General features: G+C 40.1%; 1 protein-coding gene across 10 annotated transcripts in view; it reads left to right on the top strand.

The window, feature by feature from the left end:
- TSNARE1 (t-SNARE domain containing 1) overlaps positions 1-23,534 on the top strand; it is a 448,564-nt gene that overhangs the window by 375,832 nt on the left and 49,198 nt on the right. For all 10 annotated transcript variants that reach the window (XM_038161056.1, XM_038160997.1, XM_038160980.1 and 7 more), the window contains one exon: positions 14,768-14,883. In XM_038161056.1, coding sequence (XP_038016984.1) covers positions 14,768-14,863 — 96 coding nt within the window. In that variant the 3' untranslated portion in view covers positions 14,864-14,883. The remainder of the gene's footprint in view (positions 1-14,767; positions 14,884-23,534) is intronic.

Here is a 23,534-nt window from a genome sequence, read left to right as displayed (position 1 = left end):
AGACCTCTTGTGCAAAGACTGTCCTGCATGGCAAATAAAAGAGCGTTAAGAAATGCATTATGACTAATTTTAGGAATGACTCATGAAGGAAAAGGGTCTGTTGGTGGCTCCTCCAGTTGGAGCACATTACAGTAGCTATTACCACCATCTTTGCCACATCCATTTCCATTCCTCCATCTCTCCTCTGGTCAGCTTTCAACAGCCATAATGCATTTAAAAGTAACACTTCCATTCATAATGGTTGTAACTCAATGATTCTTGAGGTGATTTTCAGCCTAAATAGTTCTATGATAATATGGGTGTATAAAGGATGAGATAGAAGTGCAAAAAACTGACTGTGGAGTGTTGTGCTGAACCACTTACTAATAATAAGTTGGAGTTTGTGAAGTAGAGCAAGAGAAAACTTCCCTTGATCTTCACCAGAAACTTTTAAATATTCTTAAAAAATACAGACAGGCTCAGACTGATTACCAAATAAGAGGATTATAATGAGAAAAAGATCTCTAATGACTTAAAGGAGCTAGCATTAAAAAGTTAAACTTGGTAAATTAATATGTTAAGTACAGAGGCTCTGACAAGCAGTGAGGGGAAAATATACACACATCCTTACAGATATCTATATGGGTTTTTCCCCACGTGGAGCTCAACTATTTAAGCTCTTGTCATAGATGCCAGAAGAAAAGGGATGGAGAGTTAAAAGCTTTGATCAGCTGCATGTAAAAAAAAGCTGGGACACTTCACAAGTTCAGAGATTCCCTTCACTTCTCCAGAGTCTTCAAAAATATCTGGTTACTTCAATGTCAACCTCAAAAAAATTCCATAAGCGGGACCTCCCTGGAGATGTGTGTCTTTGAGTTGTTCTCCAAATAGCACCAGGGCATAATCTCCCATGGAGGTTTCAGTTTAGGTGGAAGTGCTCAGAACTACTTTAGAAACTTTCTCAGAGCTTCAAGCCACTCATTCAGTCCAGTTTTCAGGACTTTGGGAGAATTTGTCGATAAGTTTGGGAGGATTTTCAGATCAGCCTTATCCTAAAAAGTGATTAATTTCCTCATCCTCTCAGCAGTGTAGGAGAACCACTCAGCATGTTTTAAGAAAAGTATGTCATAACAAACTGAACTACATAACTCCTTTCTTTTTAACTTAACTTAGTTGGCAGTTTATGAATTTGTTGTCTGTGCATCTCTAAGAATATTTTCTTTGGATCACGCGTAACTTAAATTTCTTTTTCTTGGCTAAAAGTTAGTTATGGTTGAGTGACATGTGGCCTTTTGGTTGCATGTCCTGGGTTCTACCATTCTGGACAATCCCATCTCTCTGCTGTTCTGTTAATTGAACGCAATGTTTACAGGTTATTTGTCCTTACACAGCATAACTGGATGGAGTAGATGAGCTTTCTAATGTGAATCTGGCTCCAAACTGGCACCGTGACAGAAACCATAAACACAAAGATATGTTGGATTTAATACATTTCATTGCTTTCTGCCCCTTTCCATGCTTGCAATGACATAAAACTCAAACATGAGGACTGTTTTCACTTCCACCCTTACAGACCTGTGATTTAATTTAATTCTTTCTTTTCCAGCCGGTCCTCTCGTTGCTGTGAGGGATTGATATGCTCTGTAGGACAGACTGTTGGCAGTGGGCTTTTTGACATTCCCAGAGCTCTATTATGTTGTCTATCACAGTCGAGTTATTCCTACACTCTTCATGCAAGGAGCCCTTTGTGCTGGCAGAGCTGACGAGACTCTGCCTAGACACGGGAGCTGTGATTCTGACCAGCAAGGTCGGGCTCCAAGGCCATTTGGGAAGCAATGCTGATATTCCATTGTTTGTTACAATCATCTCTTTCATTCAGAATCCATTACAATTTGCAATTACACCGTGATTTTGACATAGAGGCAGGAAACTCTCAGCTTTGATGGCAGTGAATAATTCAGGATGATCTGAATGCTGTCTCATTGCCAGGGACTGAGGAACAGTGAAACGTTTTGACCTGTGGTCATTCTCAGCTTTCATATTCATTGTCCACCTTAGCTCAGATCAGACCAAGCTCCACTTTAGGATGTATTTAAGGATGCTGCCAAGATCTTAGAGTGTTTGTTTGAGAGATGAAGGAAGGGACAAAAACTTATTCCTCTGTAATATGAGCTCCATTTTCATATCCATAACTTTATTGTGTGACTACATAATTAAAGAGAAATGCTTTATTCCCAGGAGATTTTAAAGGTTTTAATTTAGAAATGGCTCAAACAGTTTACCTAAAACAAAACCAAAAAAAACCCATCCCTATAAAAACCAGATACTTTTAAAAAATGGTTTTTGTGTGTTGATCTTGGCAAGTAATGGCTCCATCATCACAGGGGTCACTATTTTTGCTCTATTTATTTAATGAAGTCACATCCTTGATGTTATAACATGGAAAATGAGAAATGCAGAAGTAAAATGACTTATAAATGGCCACATAATAATTTAATGAGAAAAGGATGGATAGAGCTATATCTCCCTGTACAATTCCCCTCATTGCCTGCTATTTTCAGATTTATTTTTGGTATTTATATTGAAATGCTCTTCTTGCAAGTCGTGAACTCTGCTCTTTGACTTTCCCTGGATCTGCATCTGTTAACCTGAGCAGCAAGCCTCTGGAGAATACTGTCTGACACAAGATTTCCCAATACTTGGTGCTTTCCCCTTGAGTCAGAAGTTCAGCATCAACTCAGTCTACCTCCTGCCATTAGTGCATTTAATCCACCAGAAAAATGAAAATGAAAAAACAATAGAGAGTCAAAATACTCTTGAAACCTTGAAGAAGTTATTTGGGTTTAAACAAAGGCTTAGACCAGGTATTTTGACAGCCTAACCAGTTCTCCATGGCTGCCAAAGAAAATCAAGCTGCCTCAAATTTAATTCTGTGCCACCCACTAAAATGATATGGAGGCTCTATTTCTGCTTAGTTTTACTGGTGCTACACTAGATGTGACTTTATCCACTTCTTTTTTGTGACAGACATATAAGTAAGTAGTAAAATGGAAATACCCTTTTGTCATTTTGCAATTATTTAAGATTCTCAGCTTTTATGTCTCAGCTCTGCTTTGAACAGGTGAAGACTCACATTTGTAAAAGTATACATGGGTTTAAGAAGCAGTAAAATAGATTTCAGTCTGTATTAGGCAAGGTGTGAGATTTGCATTCCTTGAGTTCCTAGCAGACAACTTGTCACTTTTCAAAAGGAAGGTTTTCATGCCTGGTCTCCATGTAATTTTCTCACTCTTCCTTTGCCCTCTGCTCCCAAATCTCCTGCAGGGTGCAAAGGAGCAGCAGGGACATGGTGGGTGCTTGTAAATATTTTCTGCACTCTTTGGATTTCACTAGCAGGAAGAAAAAACAACAATTAGAGCTCTATTTAAAGTTCAGTGCAGCACAAGTTCAGCTCTGTTCTATGACTTCACAAAATAATGCAGGGGAGTTTGTGCCTGTCAGCCACTGTTTGACATGCTAATGACAGGAGTATTTTAGTAGTAGTAAAGATAGTAGTGATATTAGTGATAGTGGTGAGCAAAGTTTGTAGGAAGCAATGTTCTATATTAAATCAATGGACACAGTAAAAAAAAAATCCCAATTGTATCAATAAATTTAATGAAAACACAGACACTAGACACTGCCAATTATGGTTCTGTGACATCTTTGTTCTGGAGATCCATCAGTGTTGGGTCTCACCCCTGGATTGGGGTGACCCCGAAAGATGGAAAAGTCCCTCCTCCAGCCCGTGCCTTCAAAGAAAGACTCAGTAGTCCTCTGTTGTCTGGTCTCAAGGTTGTTTATTGTTGGGTATCTAAAAGATTCTTCTCCTGAACAGCTGTGGCCCATTCAGCAGGTCAGACAAAGGCACACTGCCCTCCCAGGGGGCTGGTGCTATCTTTTATATCATATATTACGTACTACATGTTTATGCTTTTTCTCCAATGCCTACTATCTATATTGAATGGTGACTTTCTACTCTAAACCAATCTGTGAGTGCCAACATCACCAAAGACATGGAGGCTGGGAAGGAGAAAGAAAGAGGACAGGGCACACCCAAATCCCTCCATCTTAGAACTCCTGACCCCCATGTACAAAACTTGGACCCCTGCGTACAAGGCTTAAAACTCCCCTGTACAGCACTCAAAAATCCTTCCTTTCACTTTGTGACTACTTCTACTACAATACCTAAACTTTTGTGACTTCTTGTTCTTCCTGCAAAGTTGGTAAATTGTTCCATGGGTCAGATTCAAAGCCACAGGGGTTTCTGGCTCCATGCCAGGGTCTCAGATGCTTCTGACCTGGGTCTGGAACATCCGAGAATGTCTGCGGGACATTCTGAGTTCCAACACATCAGCTCCTGACACTGACATTCCGAGGCATTAATGGCATGGTACTTCATGGAAACCCTTCCAAAATTTGGTTTTACTTGTTCCCAGGGCTGGGAGGAGCTTCTTGTGCATCAGTTACTGTAATGTACTGACTTCCACTGAGGTACCCAGATACCTTCTGGTGGTAGGGTCAGACCAGCTTGGACCTTCAGGTTGTTGTTTGGTGCCTGAAAACTTGCACTGAGGATAATTTGTCTTCATTACTGGTGAGATTGGAAGGCAAGTTTAGGTTCAAGAACACGGTGCCTTGAAGGCAGAAAACCTTTCTTTCAGTCCCAGCATGAACAATATTGTTGTACCACAAGAGGAAACGGCCTCAAATTGCACCAGAGGTGGTTTAGGTTGGATAGTAGGAAAAAAATTCTGCACTAAAAGGGTTGTCAAGTCCTGGAAAAGGCTGCCCAGTGAAGTGTTGGAGTCACCATCCCTGGCAGGATTAAAAACATGTAAATGGGACATGCCTTTTTGGTGGCCTTGGTAGTGCTGTTTGAACTTGATAGTCTTAGAGGTCTTTCTCAGCCCATGTTCTTCTGGGATTCTTTTTTTGCTACCCCCTGCAAGTTCCTTTGTGTTCTTTATTTTCTTTATTTTCTTTATTTTCTTTATTTTCTTTGTTTGTGTTTGAGGATGTTCAAAAGATCCTTCATGGCTGACATCACACTCTTTTGTAAAGCATTTCATCTTTATTAGAATTTTCATCTTTATTCTTTTTTGCACCTTTGTACAGGGTAGTGAGGAGAAATTCTTAAATTATTTGGACCAGTCTCATCAGAGTACACTGAAGTTAAGCCAGACTTAATGCTTTTTATGGTCCTTTGAGGTTCTGCAATGTTTGACCTGGTTGTTGTTGGCAAAAGGAGCCAGTCTGGGGAGAGCTCAAGTGTTTTTGGGAGCAGAGATTGAGCTAGTTCAAGAATTAAAACTTTCTGCCCTGAAAGAGAAACTGATGATGTACAGACCAGATAAGTGAGGTTGGTTGAAAGCTGGATGAACTGATGGGCTCAAAATGCTGAGATTGGCAGCACAATGAGCCAAAATCTGTCATTTGCAATCCTTCCAAGTAGTCCCATTCATAAAATAATATAATCTAACTAATCAACACAGCTCAGCAGGAAGGTTTTCTTCGAGCACTGCACAGCTTTAATGTGGTCAAATCATTCTCTCTCTGCTCTGCTCCCTTGGAGTGTTTCTGGGTTTGAATTGTTGGGGATGTTAAGTTCCCTCTAAATCTGCCTGTGTGGGGCTTTTAAGCATCTCAGGGTGGTTTCTACAACAGTGTAAGCGTCTGTTTTGCCACATTGGGTGAATTCTGATTTGGGAAATGCAGTCTGGTGTTTCTGGTGCACACACCAGTCATTACCTGCTTTAAATTGCTGGCTGGATCTGCTGTGGAGAACTCAAACAGCTGCCAGAGGTAGGTGGCTTCATTCCAGAGCTGGTAAAAAGATAATCCTCTTTATAGTGAATTTGTAAATCACGTTGGAGGTTTGCTGCCTTGAAAGGCATGCTAGAAATGTAAGCCATTATCATGTGTTATTACAAATGATGTCTCAGCCATTAGAAAAACAAGTGTATTAGGAGAATATTAAGATGGCTAATTCAAGCATTCAGAAGGTAGAAAATGCAGCAATTAAATCTGTGTGTACAGGCTCAATACCAGCCCCTGTCAGCTTTTAGGCAAGCCAACACAGAAAGCACTGTGCTGCCATCCTCATCCTGATAGATGTGGCAGATGGTGAAAATTATCTCAAATTTTGAACTAGTCAAGAGTGTACATGAACGAGAGTTTGAGAGAAGTCATATCTTTCCTAAACTGAGCCAAATTTCCCAGAAACACTAAAATGACAACCCTCATCAAAGGAACAATCCCCTTTCTCCCTATTCTTCCTTACACAGGACAAGGGAAAATGGCTTCAAGTTGCACCAGGGAAGATTCAGGTTGGATATGAGGAAAAATTTATTCACTGAAAGGGTGGTAAAGCATTGGAACAGGCTGCCTAGGGACAGGGTGGACTCAACATCCCTTTAAGTGTTCAAAAAGCAAGCAGATGAGGCACTTCTCCCTGTGGTTTAGTGGACAAGGTGGTGATCAGCCAAAGGTTGGACTTGTTGGTCTTGGAGGTCTTCTCCAACCTCAATGATTCTGTGATTTTTTTCCCAAAGCAGGGAGAGACTAGAGAAAATATTTCCTTTTTTTTTTTTTTTTTTTCAGGATGGAATACTTGGAAATTTTTAAAATAGTTTTCTCCTTTGATTTGGCTGGCATCTTTTCATTTAGAAGAAATAGCTTGGGGTTGATTCCAGGCATGGAAAATCCAATCCTGGATGGTTGTCCATGAATAAATAAGTGGCAGAAAATACAGTTTTGCAGTAGGCCAATGCTGAGGAATCATACTTGTAGATGGCACTTGGCTTCACCTGGGTTATGTCATAGAAACATGTGGAATCATAGAATTTTTTGTGTTGGAAATGACCTTAAATGTCATCCCGTTTATCCCCTCAGCCATGGACAGGGACATTTTCCACCAGACCAAGTTGCTGAGGGCCCCATCCAACCTGTCCTTGAACACTTCCAGAGATGCATGCAAAGAAAGTGAATTAATGAGGAGGGGATCATGAAGAGACTTATTGGGAGTGGGAAAACAGCACGGAATTAGTGGAAAGCAGCAAATACATAGACACATCATAAAGGAAAGCATGGAATCAGTCCAAATGGCATGCAAGTGAAGGCCCAAAAACAGTATGTCAAAGCCAAGTGATCTATTTCCTTGCTGCTGTGGGCTGGCCTTTCCCTGTTGCTCTCCTGTCTTCTGGGTTTTATTCATACGTAACTTTTCTACTTTGTTCTCATTTAAAAACACTGTAAGTGCTTAATAATATTACTGGCCTTTTCTAGCCTGCCTGCAGAAGCAGTGATATTTGATAGCAAATTCATTGGAGCTCTATAAGGAAGCCATACCATAAAGGTCACCAAATTTGGTCAGTGCATTTTAATTTGTACACACGTTAAAGGTCATGTTCCTCCCTTCCACTGCAATAACACAGAGCGTTTACTCTCTTATCAGAGCTGATTGTGTGTGGCTTAGCTAAGGGATCTTATTGATGCAAATGGAACAGGAAATTATTAATAATAATAATAATAATAATAATGCTGTTGCAAGTGTAAGGGGATTTTTCCCCTCTGTGTGTTTACACAATTCTTGGAGGTAACCACACGTCTACAAGGTACAAGGTCTGACTTTTCACTGTGTAGCTCCAATATTTTCTTTTCCTCTCCCATGAGAACTCCCCAGCCTTCAGCAGAGCTTCTGCTATTGTCCACTGGAATGGCAGCAGTTTTAGATTTATAATATCAGCTCTGTATAAACACATCCAAACGTAATTAAGAACCTGGGCCCTCAATCCAGCAGACCTCAAATTAGCTTTCAAAATGCATATTAAGAGCATAGACAAATGCTTTCATGAAATTCCAAATGACCTCTGAGGTCAGGGTGAACAAAACTGTATGAACCTCTTTAATGTCACAAAACTCTCTACAGAGATTTGCATATAAAATGAACCATTTTATGTCAAACAGATTTGTTAATCTTACAATAAAGGAAGCATCACTTGAAAATTAATCAGGATGGGTTTTCATTGCCCAACAGAGGCCCTTAAAAGGACCTGACCTGATAACTGGAGGCTGTTATTGTGTGTTTGCTAAATTTAATAATTTTTGGTTTTTATCTGCTGAATGGGTTTGCAGGAAATAAATTTACAGGCCAGATTAGTCTGCAATGGTTTCTTTGCTCCAGTAGTGGAATTGTACTTTCAGAAGTTCTTGCACTCCTGGCTCTGTTCAAAAATGCTTCATGAATTGTTCTTTATTTTAAAATTGTGTTTGAAATATGAGTAAGCATTTCTGTAAGTAAAATGGATTGTCTTATTGAGTGTGTTGGCATTGAGTATATTGGGTAGATTTTTTGCTTGCTGACCATAATAACCTAAGAAATGATAATGGAAAACTGGTATGAGACAGATTGTTGCCCACACAACCAAACTGAAAAGCTCAGGGTATTTCCAGACCTGTTCCTAGTCCTCACTCCTAAGCTTTGGAAGAGGCTGCCCAGGGAAGTGGTGGAGTGACTGTTCCTGAAGCGTTTAAAAACCTGAGGATGTGAAACTTGAGGACAGGGTTTGATGGTAAACGTGGTGGTGCTTGCTGCTTTGAAGGTTGGACTTGATTATCTTAGAGGTCCTTTCCAGGCTCAACAATCCCATTTTTCTATGAATGCTTGTATTATTTAACATTGCAGGAGGGAGAGACAGAGTCAGGTGGTCTTGGGTTAACCCTTTAGGGCAAAGCTCTTTAGTTTCTGTCTTCATCCTTATCCCAGTGCTAGGGCTGAGACCTGGGAGTGATGGAACAAAGATAGGATACTGGAGAGATTAATTTAATTAATTTCTAATGAAAGTAACCTACCCAATTTTGTCCTGCAGAAGACCCAGAAAACTCCCCAGCCATGGAGTTGTAGGGTGTGATTCTGCTCTGAAGTGGTGTCATATGCTCTGATGTTCCCAGAATAGAGCAGCTGCTCTAGTACAAATCTAGTACAAAATTCCTGTTTCTAGGGATTTTCGCCTCCTTTGTGGAGGCAGTTGAGAAATCTCAACTCCTGCCTTACAATCCATAACTGCCTTACTCCTCCCTGCCTTACAGTCCACGAAATCAATCCACCAAGGGTGGAGAAGCTCAATGCTGCTTTTCTATATGTGAATCAAGTGCTTTTTTATTTGGTTATTTTTCTCCATTCAATATAAATACAGGAAAAACAGTTTCCTTTAGCCTCTTCTATTATTTATGCTTGGCCTCAGCTAGTTTTTGAATGCTTAGCAAGAAAGCATTTTTTTTTTTCTCCTTGTAAATGTGTTTGCTTAGGAATTTCCAAGATGAAACTTACTTTTTTGGGCCTGGGGCCATAATGGGCTTTAATGAATTTTAATTACTTAACTATCTGTTGTGACATAATTAAAATATTTTTCAACATTTCACCCCTAAGAAATAAATATCTTCCAGGCTGTAAAATATGACTTGCAGCTTAATTTTCTGAAATGATGAGGGAAAGGTTTCTTCCAGGCTCAGTCACATCCAGTTTTCCTGTCAATATAAAGTGCTTCTCAGCTGTGTCCCTAAATAGCCTTGCTCATTCCTTCCCTGCTTTTCACTCCTATTTCACATGTGTGTTTAAAGAGCCTCTGTCAGGATTAAAATATATCTTTACTTATTTTGCTAAAAAACCCTGAGAGCCCAGAAAAAATAACTGTAAAAAGCCATTCCATCTTGCTACAGGATTAGAATTTTTTTGGTCCCATGTTGCATTCTTTTCATCTTGGGAAAATGTGTACAATGAAAATAGATTAGCTCCAATTTAATCAACAAATTCTAGGTGTTATGGGAAATGGACTTACAACAGGTTGGGACAGAGCTATAAAACCAGAGCAGTGCTGCAGCATAGCATTCAAGGTTTAGAATAAGCTAAGATAATTAAAATGAAATCAGATAGTGGGCTTATAATTATTTCTCATACATTTTCCAGCAGAAGATAATCTTGTAGCTTTGAACTTTTCCCAAATTCAGCCTGAAATTGTTTATTGCGTTGATTTCTCTATCTCTATTTAAATACTAATTTTGAGAGATATTTAAAGGGAGTCAGTGCTGTCCAAGGTGGAGTTCCAGGATACGTTTCCCTGGAAGAAATATGGTTTTTGGGATGTTTTGTTAAATTCCAGCAGCTCCTGTGTGTGGACAGAGTTTTGCAATTTAACAGGGAAAAATATGGAGAAAACAGCCATCAATTTTTGTGACCTCCAGGAGTGTTTGGCAAAACCTCCAGGTCTCTGGGGAAAAAAACCCCAACAAGACAGTTATTCCCTCAGGTTTTCTGGATACTTTGTGAAGTTGAGGTGAAGACTATCCAAGTTTAATTTGTACCAAAAATGCCCTTCAGCTGTTGATCTATCTGCTGTGCCAATGATCATGGGTACGTCTTGTCTGCAAACATCTAACTCCAAGGGCAGGTGGAAGATTCTGAGCAAAATGGCCTTAAAATTGCTCCTGCAGCAAGCATGGGTGTAGTTGCAGGAATTGAGAGGAGGTCACGTTGCCTCAGAGCTTCCAGGAAAGTCAAGGAAGATAGGGAATAATGCAGAGTGTGAGAGAAGGAGCCTCAGCAGCTGAGGGGAGAAAGAACTGGGGAAAGATGAGTGAAATCCACTGGGTTTTAGAAGTATTCGTGGGAAATGCTGCAAAAATGCAAAATCCCTGAGGAATTATGCTGTAACATAAATGATTCATTTTACAGTTGGTTTGGCTTCTTGTGGGTTGTTTTGGTTTTGTATTTTTAAAATTTTTCCTCAACTTTTCTGTGGCTGGGGTTCTGTTATTCTGAGACTACTAAAATTGTGGCAGAAACCTCATAGTGCCTGTCTCGGGCAGTAAGGAACTTGTGCTGGTGAGAAATCCTGTTACAGGTTTGGAAACTGTTTTCCATTTCCATGTAAGTGTAGATTAACTGATGCAAAGGGTGGCATCAGGAATCAAATTTGCTTTTTATTCTTTTTTTTTTTTTTATTCCTTGGGTAAACTGGAGCTCTCTTGAGATCAGCTGTGCTTTCACCCAATGAATGTGTCTCTACTTCCTCCACTTAAAATTAATATAACCCAACCATTGCATTGATGTTTGGGATGGAAAGCATTGATTATATGATTCTGCTGTCATGGAAACCCCTTGAAAAAATTCAGGATCTTTACATTAAGTGAGAGCTTTGCGTGGTCTCATGTGAACCTGACTTTAGATAGATGTCCTAAGAAAACCTGAGTAGATAAGTAAAATTTCTAAACATGTATGATGTACACAGCATAATAATTATTCCCTTACTGAATGAGGCAGAAATCCTACTTTAGAGAGAGACAAAGATTGTTCCCTGTATATGCACACATGGAAAACACAAACTCTGGAATTTCTTCACTGCTCAGTGCTTACATTTCTGAGGTTGCTGTTCTTCCAGTGTGCAATGTAACCTCGGGGTTCTAGAAAAAACTATTCGAAAAACTGATTAAAGGGGATGTGTTTATTTTTTGTCTCTCAATGCCCTTCAAGAATGGCAGTGGGGTATTAAGACACCATTTGTAATCTCAGTTTGGCAATCAGACTCTGTTAACCTAAACTAGGGATGATAGCAGAGTTAGTTAGATGTAATATTATTATTTATGTTATTTATTAGTGTGTATTTATGTAATATTTAAGTGAGGGTGCTCATAGCACAGTCTGCAGATCCTGTCTGGGGAAGAGGATCTGTTCAACACATTCTGTGCTTGCATCTTTCTCCTCTGATAAAGGCAGGAAAGGGGTCCCAAGAGCTCACAGAAATTCATGCAGGTCTTCTCCACAGGACAGGCTTGGTGAGCTCCATGAGGTATCATAAAATCATAGAATATTAAGGTTGGAAAAGACCTCCAAGGTCATCAAGTCCAATCTTCATGCCAAGTCTCATTGAAGTGATTCCTTCAACGCTCTTTCTGAAGCAGGGTTTGCACTTGTCCAGTGAAGAGACATGCTGATTTTGCTCATATATCAGTATTTTTCTAACTAAGTTACATAACTCTGGGGTGCTGGTATCCTGCCACTTTTCCTCAGGATCTGTAGGAAAGGTGGTGTGTCCAGGAAGGGATCAGAAGCAGCTTCTACTGCTCCACCAGCATGTACAGATTTATGACTGGAGACTAAAGCTACTCAAAAAATGCAACATTTTCCTTTTTGAAATGTAAAATAAGAAAAAAAAACAAAACAAAACAAAACACAAAACAAAACCAAAGCTAGGAATAGACAGGAGCCATGGGTTTTATGGCTTTGAAGGACAGTTATAGTAAATATGCTAGGAGATATTTTAAAGAGCAGGAATCATTGCCCTGACTTGCCAGCCAGGACAAGATCATAAAATGTGAACCAAATCTCAGGATTCAGACTGGGCTGCAGCTCTCCTGTCCTCTGATCAGTGTCAGTCTGTTTATGGTTTAGTTGGTTAAAACCAAGGAAACAGGGAAGGGAGAAGAGACTGTGCAAACCCAAAATAAAAGTGACTTGCATTTTTAATGCTTGCACAGAAGAAACTGTGCAAACCCAAAATAAAAGTGACTTGGATTTTTAATGCTGGAAAAGAGGAAAAGAAGAGAATCTCTCTGCAAAGGGAATGATGGAAAAGCCATGTGAAGTGATAACTGTGCACTCTTTGAGGCTCTTAATGGACTATTTGGGAGTTCTGCTTGAAGCTAAATGACCCATTAGCATCCTCTGCTGACCAAACACAGGCTCTGACTTTAGAAGTGGACAAGGACACCCAAGTGCCTTTGAAAGTCTGCAGTTTGAAGCAGAGGTTTCCTGGTTTGACTTGGAATTAATGAAGGTTAAAATTAAAAGGGAAGCAGTAGCAAGTCTGTTGTCTCATAGGCTGAGCTTTCAGGATGCGTTGCAGTTTCTTCTGAAGAAATTAAAATGTTAGGTGAGGATCTGCTATGAAGAAACATCCTTTTGTGTGTGGAAAAAAAAGAAAAAAGTTTAAAAAATCAGAGAATCACAGAATGTTTTAGGTTGGAAGAGACCTTTAAAATAATCTCATTCCACCCCCTGCCATGGCCAGGGACACCTTGCACTATCTCAGGTTGCTCCAAGCCCCGTCCAACCTGGCCTTGAACACTTCCAGGGATGGGGCAGCCACAGCTTCTCTGGGCAACCTCTGCCAGGGCCTCACCTCCATCACAATAATTTCTGTGGGCCTTTCTCCTCCACCTTCTGTGGGCATTCTCCCCCCACAGTCACAGTAAACTGATGGAAAAGCATGAAAAAACCTGCGCTCCAAAGTAGGGGTTTTGGGAAGTGAAATTGTGTCCCCTCTCACACTCCCTCCTAGCATGCCTGACAAGATCCCTTTTCACAAATGCACATGGAATGATATATTTAAAGCTTTTTTTTTTTTTCCTCATCCAAATCAAAGAAAACCTATCTATGTGAGTGATTTAAAAGCTGATGGAGAGCCATGATGATTCACTGATTATCTGCTAGGGAGGCAGGACAGTACAGCATTTTAAGGTGCAAAAAATAGTAATCTGCAAATCCAGACTTTTGTAAAACCATAGTTGGATTGGTGGTTGATTCTGAAAGAGAGAACAGGTCATGCATCACTGTTCCCTGCTGGAAGTGCTTCTCCAGCTTGTTTGGGCACTGAGAGGGAATGAAGAACAGGATTTGGAGCACCAGTGGAAGAGATGAGTCTCCTGTCCTTGGCAGTGTAGGAGACCAAAACATCCCCAGAACAGAACAGAGCAGCTGGGGAACAATGGCTCTGTGGGAAATGCAGTGCAGAGTGATGTAAAGCAGTTAGAGAAGGATCCAAGGCAGACTGGGAGACCTGATTGCAGCAGTTAGGGAAAGAAAAGGAAAGGAAGGAAAAGTGGATAACAGCAGTAACATTAACATCATCTCTCCTGTGAGAGTGTTGCTTCAATTGTAAGGAAGGTAAAGGACTCTGGAATAAAGCAACTGGTGTGTCACATGAAGATGATGTTATCAACTCTGGCGGCTGGAGGACTGGTTGATCTGGTCTCAAGGAAAATATCCAAGTTTAGGATTTCACTAAAGTTGCTTTTTTTGTGTGTGTACTGGATAACAGGACTCCTTACACTGTGGGATCATGGAAACAACTTTCTTCCAATCCATCTAAAAAGGAAACAGGGGAATTCAATTATCTGCAAAGATTTTAAATAGGAAGAAACAACATCACATCCACAGAGGTCACTAGGAAGAGTGACGGGTTGAAGTAGAAACAGATGTCAAAATTAAAACTCCATAGAATCTCTTTTACCATATCTGGAAGTTAATGAAGTCAGGGTGGTTAGCACTGGAACCACATTTGCCTGCCTGGTGAACTGCCCATGTCAGTGCTTGTCTCAATTTCATTGCACACCAGAGTGGAGAGGGAACTTATTCTCTTACAGGGAACAGTTTTCTCCTGGCAACCAGATGCAGCTCCATCACCCCCAGACCAAAACCAAACTGAGTGGTCTTACTCAAGTTCAGCCCTCCAAGCAAAGCCCAAAAATTTGGAGTGACACAGCGATTTAAGCAGGAAGAAAGTATTGTAGAAAAGGAGATTGTATCCAGGAGGAGGAATCTGGGTTATCCAGGAGGATAAGTCAGTCCAAAAAAATAAAGAAATTCTCTATGTTGCTTCAGCTTGTTACAAACCATTCTTCCAATGGAAAAATAACATTTCTTAGTGGATTTAATCTCCATTAATTAATTTCCTTGTCTTTCTCCCCTCAGCTACGAGCCAGGAAGATGAAGTGCTGCCTTCTCTCCATCGCTTTGGCTGTTCTGCTGCTCGTTGTCATCATCATCGCGGTCTCCGTCAAGCGCTGACCTGGCTGAGCTTTGCACAGGTAAAACCCTTTGGCCAAGTCTTTTATCCTACTCTTTCAGTTGCCTGAAAGACAGTTTAGGAAGCTGATCATGGTAAGAAAAAAATATCTTCAGCTGCAGAGTCAGGTCTGGCATACTAAAATATTTTCTTTTAAAGTGTGTTAGAAATATTCTTAATGGATCCTTAAAATTAAGCCATGGTCTTATTCCAACAAAACAACATATGACCCTTCCTTCTGCTGTTTGTGTCGTGTTTGATTTTACAGGAATCTCATAGCAGTGCTAACTAATGGATCCTAATTATTTGAATTAGGAGTGAGAGATGCAGAACCAGTTTTAAAGACTCTAGGCTGGAGCAGGGTAAGAGGCAATCCAACAACCTAAGGATGTTTGTGTTCCCAGGTTCTTGAGGTTACCAAGTATTTTTATCTTCTGAGATGTTCCAGAGACCCTCCTGAAGAGCAGGAAGACAAACAACTGGAGATTTCAGTAGGGGCGAAAAATAATAATGGATTTTTGGTGATCTTTGCTCTGGATCTATACCTAGAAGGAATGGTGGTCTCTAGTAGGAGGATTGGGCTGCAGCCTTAGAAATATAGATGACATATCAAAGCAACTATTAGGAAGTTTTACCTATAGCTTGTTTACTTTGCAAAAACAAAATGTGCTTTAAATGCAAAGTATAAGACACAAAAAAAACTTTTATTTTCCTTTCTTGTCCCTCATTGCCCTGGGAGAATGACTCATCAATTATTTGTGATATTCTCCTTCTGATGCAAAGCATGTCTGGGTTCCTCCTTCTTTAGAAGGTTGCCCGGCCATTGGCAACCTTGTTCAAGGAGAAGATATCAGATTTACAGATTTTCTACCCCTCAAAGGGGGGCTGTATGCCTGCTGTGAGGGCAGGGGTCCCCATCTGGTTAAGTCAGAACCCAAAAGCAGCAAGGGGACTTTTCCTGCAGACAGCAACTCTCCTGTGAAATTATGCTTGGGAAAGCCAAAGGATTGAGAGATTTTGTTAATTCTTTTTGTTTAACAAGGGTTCAGTTGAAAATGCTCTCCTTCCACATGAGGATGAGGCTTCTAAAGTGCCTTCTTTCCACTGGGAACTAAAAGGAGTTGGTTCAAAACCATCATAGAAAGATGATTCTTCACTCTTCTTAAGCTTTGGTACTTCTTCTGTCATGACATCGTGGTTGTCAAAATTTGAGTACAAGAAAGAATTGTGCAAATAAAAATAAAAAAAAAAAAAAAAAAGAAAAACAATTGTTGAAGGATGTCAAGAACCATCTCACTGGTTTGAATGAGGATGATCACAAGCCCCTACATCATTGCTAGGAGAAATAGGTGGAAATATTTTGGAAATATTTTGCTGCACTTGAATCTTTACTTAGGTGTTTGGCCAGCCCTGAAGCAAGGATGATATTGGTGAAATGGACCTTTAATTGACTGAATATTGATGTTCTTACAGCATATCTACCTACCTATCTATCTATCTATCTATCTATCTATCTATCTATCTATCATTTCTATATATTTTTATCCCATTTTTATAGAAGAGACACAGTTGATGGGTGCAAACAGGGATCTATCCTGGTAATTTAAATCTAGAGCAACTACAATAACTTTAATTGCATCACTCTGCTTTTATTCTGCATTAGTTTGGAAATTTGTTCCATCAGGATAACCTCTAATATAACACAATTCCTTTTAGTATAGTTAAATATTCCTATCTACTGGAAATTACAAATCTTATCATCAGCTGACTACGTCTAGGCATATTTTAATCAAAATCCCTTTAGTGGAGAAAGTCAGAGAACAAAATGATCTTACAATAAAACTCCATTGGAAAACTAAAATTAATCTCTTGTTATGAGATCCATGTCTTGAGGGAAGTGAACCCAGAGATACTAATGAAAGCCCCAGGAAAAATATCATGCTCTACTTTTCATCATCAGTTGTGAAACTAATTATTGAGCTTCTAAAACAAGAGTTACTCTGCAGCAGTAGTACTGGAGGCAGGACCTGCATTGAATTATACTGGAACAACAATGATTTCTGATCTTTATAAATTATTCTAAGTCTGGGTTAGCCCTAGTGGTGTGCAGCAGATTTCATATTTATGCTTTGAGGACTTCTAAACCAGGATGTTTTCAGGGTTTCTGTGTCCATAGTGATGGATGAAATTCTATTCTGGATTTTAATGCAAACAGATTTTTTAAAAAAACCATGGTTTTTAAAATATCATGTATATATAAAGATTACCTCAAGAAACAGGTTCATATAAAGCTCTCTTGCACACTTTAGGGAGATAAGGAACAGCTGGGGTTTAATGTCTAACAGCTCTGCATGACTTCAGACAAAATAAAGGGAGGAAAGCAAGTGAGGGAACTAATTACTAAAGACTCTGGTTGGCACAGGACATATCACTAAATGAAATCCAAAGTTTGGTAAAGAATGGCAAGAACTTCCACTTAACATCTCAAAATGTTGGTTCCATGGTGGATCAGTAAGGAGACAGAAGAAAAAGCCCCAGCCACTCCATTGCAGTGGTTTAAATCCCATTTGCAGGATAATAAAGTTAGGCTTCTTTAACTTTCATGGATGATGATAAGAAATATGAAGGTCACTCACTATTCAGTGAATTAAAGAAATTATATCATTAATATCTATGATTAGTGTTTATTGTTTTGATCATTAGCATATAAAGTATTTTTACATTTTTGGGTTTTTTTTTTTTAATTGCTGGATGTTTCTGCTTTTGCAATAATGATACTGAATCAACAGCTCTTCTCAAAAGAATTTTTTCCCCACACCACGAATCAGACCTGGCTTGGGCAGACATGCCCATTCCTTCCAGAGGGGAGATCACTTGATGAATCTTGCAAAGTAAAAAGCAGTTTTTCTCTGTGAGTTTCCCAAGCAGTTATGCCATCACTGGCTGCTGGCTCAGAGAGAGAGCAGCTGCTCAGGAGAGCTCCCAGCCCTGACTTTGCCTGTCGAGGGCCTTGCCATAAGTGTGTCACTGCTCCCTTGGGGCAGTTTTGTCTGGCAGAGAGAGAGGAAAGTGTCTACAGCGAATGCAAAGAAACTCCTGAGGACTTGTGTCTGTACATTTGTTTGCTGACACCTTAGGAAAATAGCCCAGGAACTTTTGGGTCACATTGTGTGCATCTTGGAGCAACACTGCAGCTGCTCTTTTTTCTGTTGTTCCATCAACATCGGTGACCATTCAAAAGGACAGGATTGCAGGAGCAGTCTGAAAGAAGCTTTTTTTGGGTAGTGTCAATATTTCAGCTACACAGACCTTCTGTGCCCTTCTTTTGACTCATTTGCATGAGCGCACACTTATCCAAAGTGACAATCAAGACTGTTGGAATCCTAAGTTTTAAGCCTTCTTTATAGGAAAATGGAGGTGACAAACTTTGAGAAAGATGCTGCATGTATGTGACAGCTGGAAGATATGGTTTTCAACAACGACTTCATAATCTCAATCCCATTGGCCAAAGGAAGAGAGAATCAATGATGACTTGACTGAGCCCTGTTCTTGGAAGCAGCAGAAGGTGCCTTCACTCTTACCAAGACATATTTCTGTCAGATAAAGATTGCTGGACTGAGCGCACGCACTTTATGATGTAGATTCCTTAAATCCTGTGGGGTGTGACTGAACAGATTCTCCCATCATTCAGCAGTGAAGGTCAAAGCCTTCCTGATACAGGAGACAAGTTATTAAATCTTTAATGGACATGGATTCATTTCTTTATTGATAATTTGACCATTTGGACTTTGAACCATCCTAAACTTGTAAAGTATTAACTATCCTGAGCAAGGAGTTACACTCTGATTACAGTCTCCATGTAATCTTGAATGTACAGACATAAAATCCTTAGAATCACAGAATGGTCTGAGTTTAGATGACATTTTAAAGTTCATCCAGTTCCAATGCCCATAGCAGGGGCACATTCCCCTATTCCAGGTTGCTCCAAGCCCCATCCAACCTGGCCTTGGGCCCTTGCAGGGGTGGGACAGCCACAGCTTCTCTGGGCACCCTGTGCCAGGGAATCAGCTCCCTCACAAAGGGAGTAAAGATTTTCTTTCTAATATCTCACTTAACATCTTGGACAGTGTCTCCTTAATTGGGCTGTAGTCCAGGTAAAATAGTAATAATCAGGCTCCAAGTATGTGTTTCCCAAATATGCAACTGTCTTGTTTTGAATTTAAATTGAATTATCCTAGAAAAATAGAAATTATTGTTTTAGTTTGGATTATTTTTCCCCTCCCTCACAGTTACAGCTTTCCTTGCATAATTCATTTAAGGGTTTCTAATGTGGTTAAATGTTTTCTGTAACCTGATGAATGAGAAAGAGGTTCAGACAGCTGATTTTACACAGCTCATCCTTGGTGTTTGTTTTTCTTTCAGACCTTATGCTTTTTGAGTTGGCTGGATCATTTTAGTGCCTCGTGCACTACACTGTCCCTGTGTGCTGTTCCCCTTGCCACCAACAAATGCAGTCCCAGCATCACACCCCTGTGTGTGGGGGTTGTGAGGGTCAGGGTGGCAGAGAGGGGAAGATTGACGGGTGGCTTTGTGGCACTTGGCATTTGCAGGTCTCTTGTTCCTTCCAAGTGGGAGACAAGTCTGGGCACCCTCTCCTGACACACACAGCAGAAATTCTGACATTTGTTTGCCCAGTGCATCTCTCCCTGGCTATGTCAGGCTGCTAAAGCACAGCAGTTCCTACTCAGTGTTGAACAGAGAAATAATTTAACCTAAGGAACTTTGTAAATAAAGGCAAAGCACAGAGAGTTTTGTTTCATGGTATTGCTTTTGTTTTTTAAATTATCACAGGGCTCTTCTTTGTGTCTCTGTTTTCACCACACATCTATATGTGGCTTAATATGTGAGTGGCTGAGTTTTTAACCTTGTTTCAATCTTTCAAGCTCTGTAAGGGTCATAATATTTTTGGCAGCTGTCATTGAAATCCTAAAATAATTCACCCCTCTGCCCTGGCTGTGGCACTGCTGGCGTGTTTGCTGTGCAGCACAATCAGGAATCAATAGCTCTGTAATATTTTTTCCCCCTGTATCCTATTACTTTGAAAAAGTTCCTACATTTAGAGTCAGGTGTCAATTCTTGTCATTTCAGTTCTTGTCTTTTAGCCTATAATTAATTGCTCAGATCCTGGCATTCCTGCTCAATTGTTGCTCTGACAAGAAGGCTGAGGTACATCCTGATTCTGCAGTAACTTTTTTGCTTCAAATTTAAGATCTAAAAAATGAGACCTGGATTTTCACTGGATAATATATAATGGGCCTGGGTTTATGATTTGGCCCAATTTCTTAAATGAGGCTAACATTTGTATTCTTTGAGACTTTCCTGATTCCAATGGCCATGTCTCCATTTCTCTCCACTGAATTATTTCCCTGACAGCACAATGAAAATGTGCTGCCACAAGTGTGCAGAAGAAATAAATGATTGTTAGTAGAAAAAGAAATTTTAAGAGACAAGAGTCTGCTTTGTGAAAAAAATCCCTCAAAATAACAGGGCAAGAAAGGCAGAAGTGCCAGGAAATAGGCAGGTTCATTTCTAAGAATTTCTCTGAGTTTTTACTAATGAGACAAACCTTCAAACAGATTAATGTTTTGATGGGATATCACACAATCAGGTTACTGTGTTTTAATGTATTTCAGATTATGGTTGTTGCCCATCTTGTGGTCTTTGTCCCCTATAGGTATCACATAATGCCAGGTCATTAACTGAGAGAGAGTGAAGGGAGGATGTATCACATTGCTTTTGCTTAAGAGCCGATGTGCAGCTCAATTAACTTGAGTTCATTGATTTGATTCCAAAGTCAGGAGGACTTTGAAACAGCTTTCTCCATCCCATCTCAGGTTTCTTTGCCATCAGTAGGAAAATGGGATACTCCCACTGAATGCACAATGCTGACCCTTCTGATGGATGCCAAGTCTGTGATCTGAGCTTCCCAAAGCACTCTGAAGACACTAATTATTTATGCTTTGTAACCTCTTTAAACTTAAACCATCCTGACACACCTCTAAGAACCTGGCAGAAGAGGGTGATTTTCAGCATATTCAGTTTGAACTGTGAAACAGCACAAAAATGGATGCACTGATTCAGACCAATGGTTATTCTCTCACTTACTGTCCCATTCACAGACGTTTAAGGAAATAACATGTGAAAAGCTGATATTTCAGCTAGATTTGTGGGCAACACCAGCCCAGGTGTGGCTTCAAATGACTAAAATTTCAGTTTCAACATGGAAAAGATTGCTATAAGTGTAAGTCTAAAACATTTGAATGAGTGAGTGCCAAGTGACCTCCTTCTATGGGTAGTCTCAGTTCCTTGGGAGCAGTGATGTTTGAGGGAGCAGTTGGTGCTCAGCTCAGGGAGCAGTTGCACTGAATAATGGCTCAGGAGGGCTCTCTGAGGCATACATCAGTAGCCCCAGGAGAAAGGAGGATTAAGCTTTTTATAGGAGCAACACAAAGTCAGAAACTGCTCTCACATCACTGCAGCACTATCAGCTGATATTTTCAGTTGGCAATACGGGAATTATCTGTCTCATCGAGCCCCAAAAATGCAGTGAGCTTGTGCTGTTGAGAGGGACAAGAGCAAAGACCAGCTCAAGGTCCCTCACTCATCCTGGTGCCCATGGACTGTGCAGTGAGTGGACTTGCAGTGAAGGCAGCATGGGAAGGTGTGTGGTTCTTTTTGATAAAGCCAAAGCATTGCATTCCTCTGTGGAGAGCAATTCGTCTTGTCCTGGGGGTGGTGGGGACATGGGTGAGGTTGCTGCCACTGCGTGCAGAGCTTGGTGTGTGGGGGATCAGGGGTGGCCAGCTCTGTTTTAACCAGTATTGATCCAAGAAAACCCACAAATTCTCAGTGTTTTATCATCATTCCAGTTATCTCAACTGGCTGGACATTGCCTGTAGATGGAAAGTAGAGAATAAATCTCCTGGTTTTGTTTATTTCCATTGTAGCCTATACTTCTGCCTTATTAAACTGCCTTTGTCTTGTTTAAATGTTTCTTTTGTTCAATATTATTTTTTCCACCCACACCACTCCAATCCTGCTGAGGAGGGAAGAGACAGAGCAGCTTGGTGATCACCTGGTGTCCAGTTAAAGTCAACCCACCACAGAGTCTCAGAGGTTTTCTTGGGAATAGGGCAGCACACAGTTCATCAGAGTCATTCCCTGCATGACAGGGCCTGATTCCTGTTATCCAAGCTCCTTGAAAATGTTACTTGACTGTTATCCTTGGTGGTGGTGTCAAAGAAAGGTAATTTTGGATCAGTGTTTTCTGGAAGAAAACCTGAAAATCAGCTCGGGAGGTTTCCTTTGGTAAAGGTCCATTAAAGAGTAAATATATTGTCAGTTTAGCTGGAAAATCTCATGTTCCAGCAGGGCAGACTCTTAGAAAGGCAATAAATCTGCGATTATCTCTTCATGAAGAAAGATATTGGAGGGGACAATGTGTCTGGTGTTGTGACTCTCAGAGTGAGGTAGATGGAAAGATTGTTCTATTTCTTCAGTTCCGAAATTTGAGTGCTGTCTTGAGGATGTTCAACAGGTTGGAAAGTGTTTTAGTGTCAGAGGAAAATCACTGCAAGTGATTAAATGTACTCTTTGAATTGCTGTCCTTTGTCCCAGCCCTTTCTTCTGAAGCCCTGGAGGTGGTAAACCTTTTTTTTGGGACATGGCCTTATCCCATGATGTGCTGCAGGTTGATAAATTCTCCTTTGAAGCCATGTGACTCTTTCCAAGCCACCACGATGATCTGGGAGTTATCTTTTAAAACTGAGAATGAAATCAGGGCTTCTTCAATGCTGTTCTGGTGACCTCCTTTTCTTCTTAGGAAATAAAAAAATATATAAAGTTATAAAAATTATAAAAATAAAAAATAAGATAAAAATTCTTAAACTCCCATTTTAATGCATTCTTTCTAATGTAGTGGTAACCATGTCCTTGATAGCTCTCCACTTCTTCAAGCAGAACTAGAAATGTCCACATTTTGACAATATATCTTTGATAATATATCTTTGATAATATATCTTTGGTCTATTCAATGTGTAGGTTGTAACCTCCTAACTGCAATCAACTCTCTGATGTGAGATTCTTCAAATCAACTTTAGAAAGAGAATTATAATTCCATCCTACTCAGTGAATTTTCTGAAATATTCCTTATAGCTTCATTAGGCTTTACAACTAGTTGGAATCTGCTTCACAACGATCACTCATTTACAGAATGTTCTTCAGCTCTCAAAATAGGCTTTTAAGGTGTATCTGGTAAAGGAGACTTTTGACTTCAGTCTTTGTTTCCTAAAAAAACTGCTGGAGAAATGTCTTTTTTACTTTTGAGTTTGGTACAGATGTTGCTTGAGCTTTGACAGATTCCTTATTCCTCAACAGCCATATTTTGACACTGAAATGGGATTTTTTTTCACATTACAGTGTTGCTGCATAGTCCAAAAATCATTTAATTCCTCTCACAAATAGGTCACCCGAAATCACTGAATTTGTGGATCTTGTCCAAAGAGCCACCACATTTACAACTGTGCACCTCACATGGATCTCATCCTCCCAGCCCAGAAGGTGGGCAGAGCTCCTTGTCACTGAAACAACCAGCAAGGTGGAGTGGAGGGAGAT

This window comes from Motacilla alba, chromosome 2 (genome assembly GCF_015832195.1).
Source record: "Motacilla alba alba isolate MOTALB_02 chromosome 2, Motacilla_alba_V1.0_pri, whole genome shotgun sequence".
Classification (NCBI taxonomy): domain Eukaryota; kingdom Metazoa; phylum Chordata; class Aves; order Passeriformes; family Motacillidae; genus Motacilla; species Motacilla alba.
This window is presented reverse-complemented; position numbering and strand designations above follow the sequence as displayed.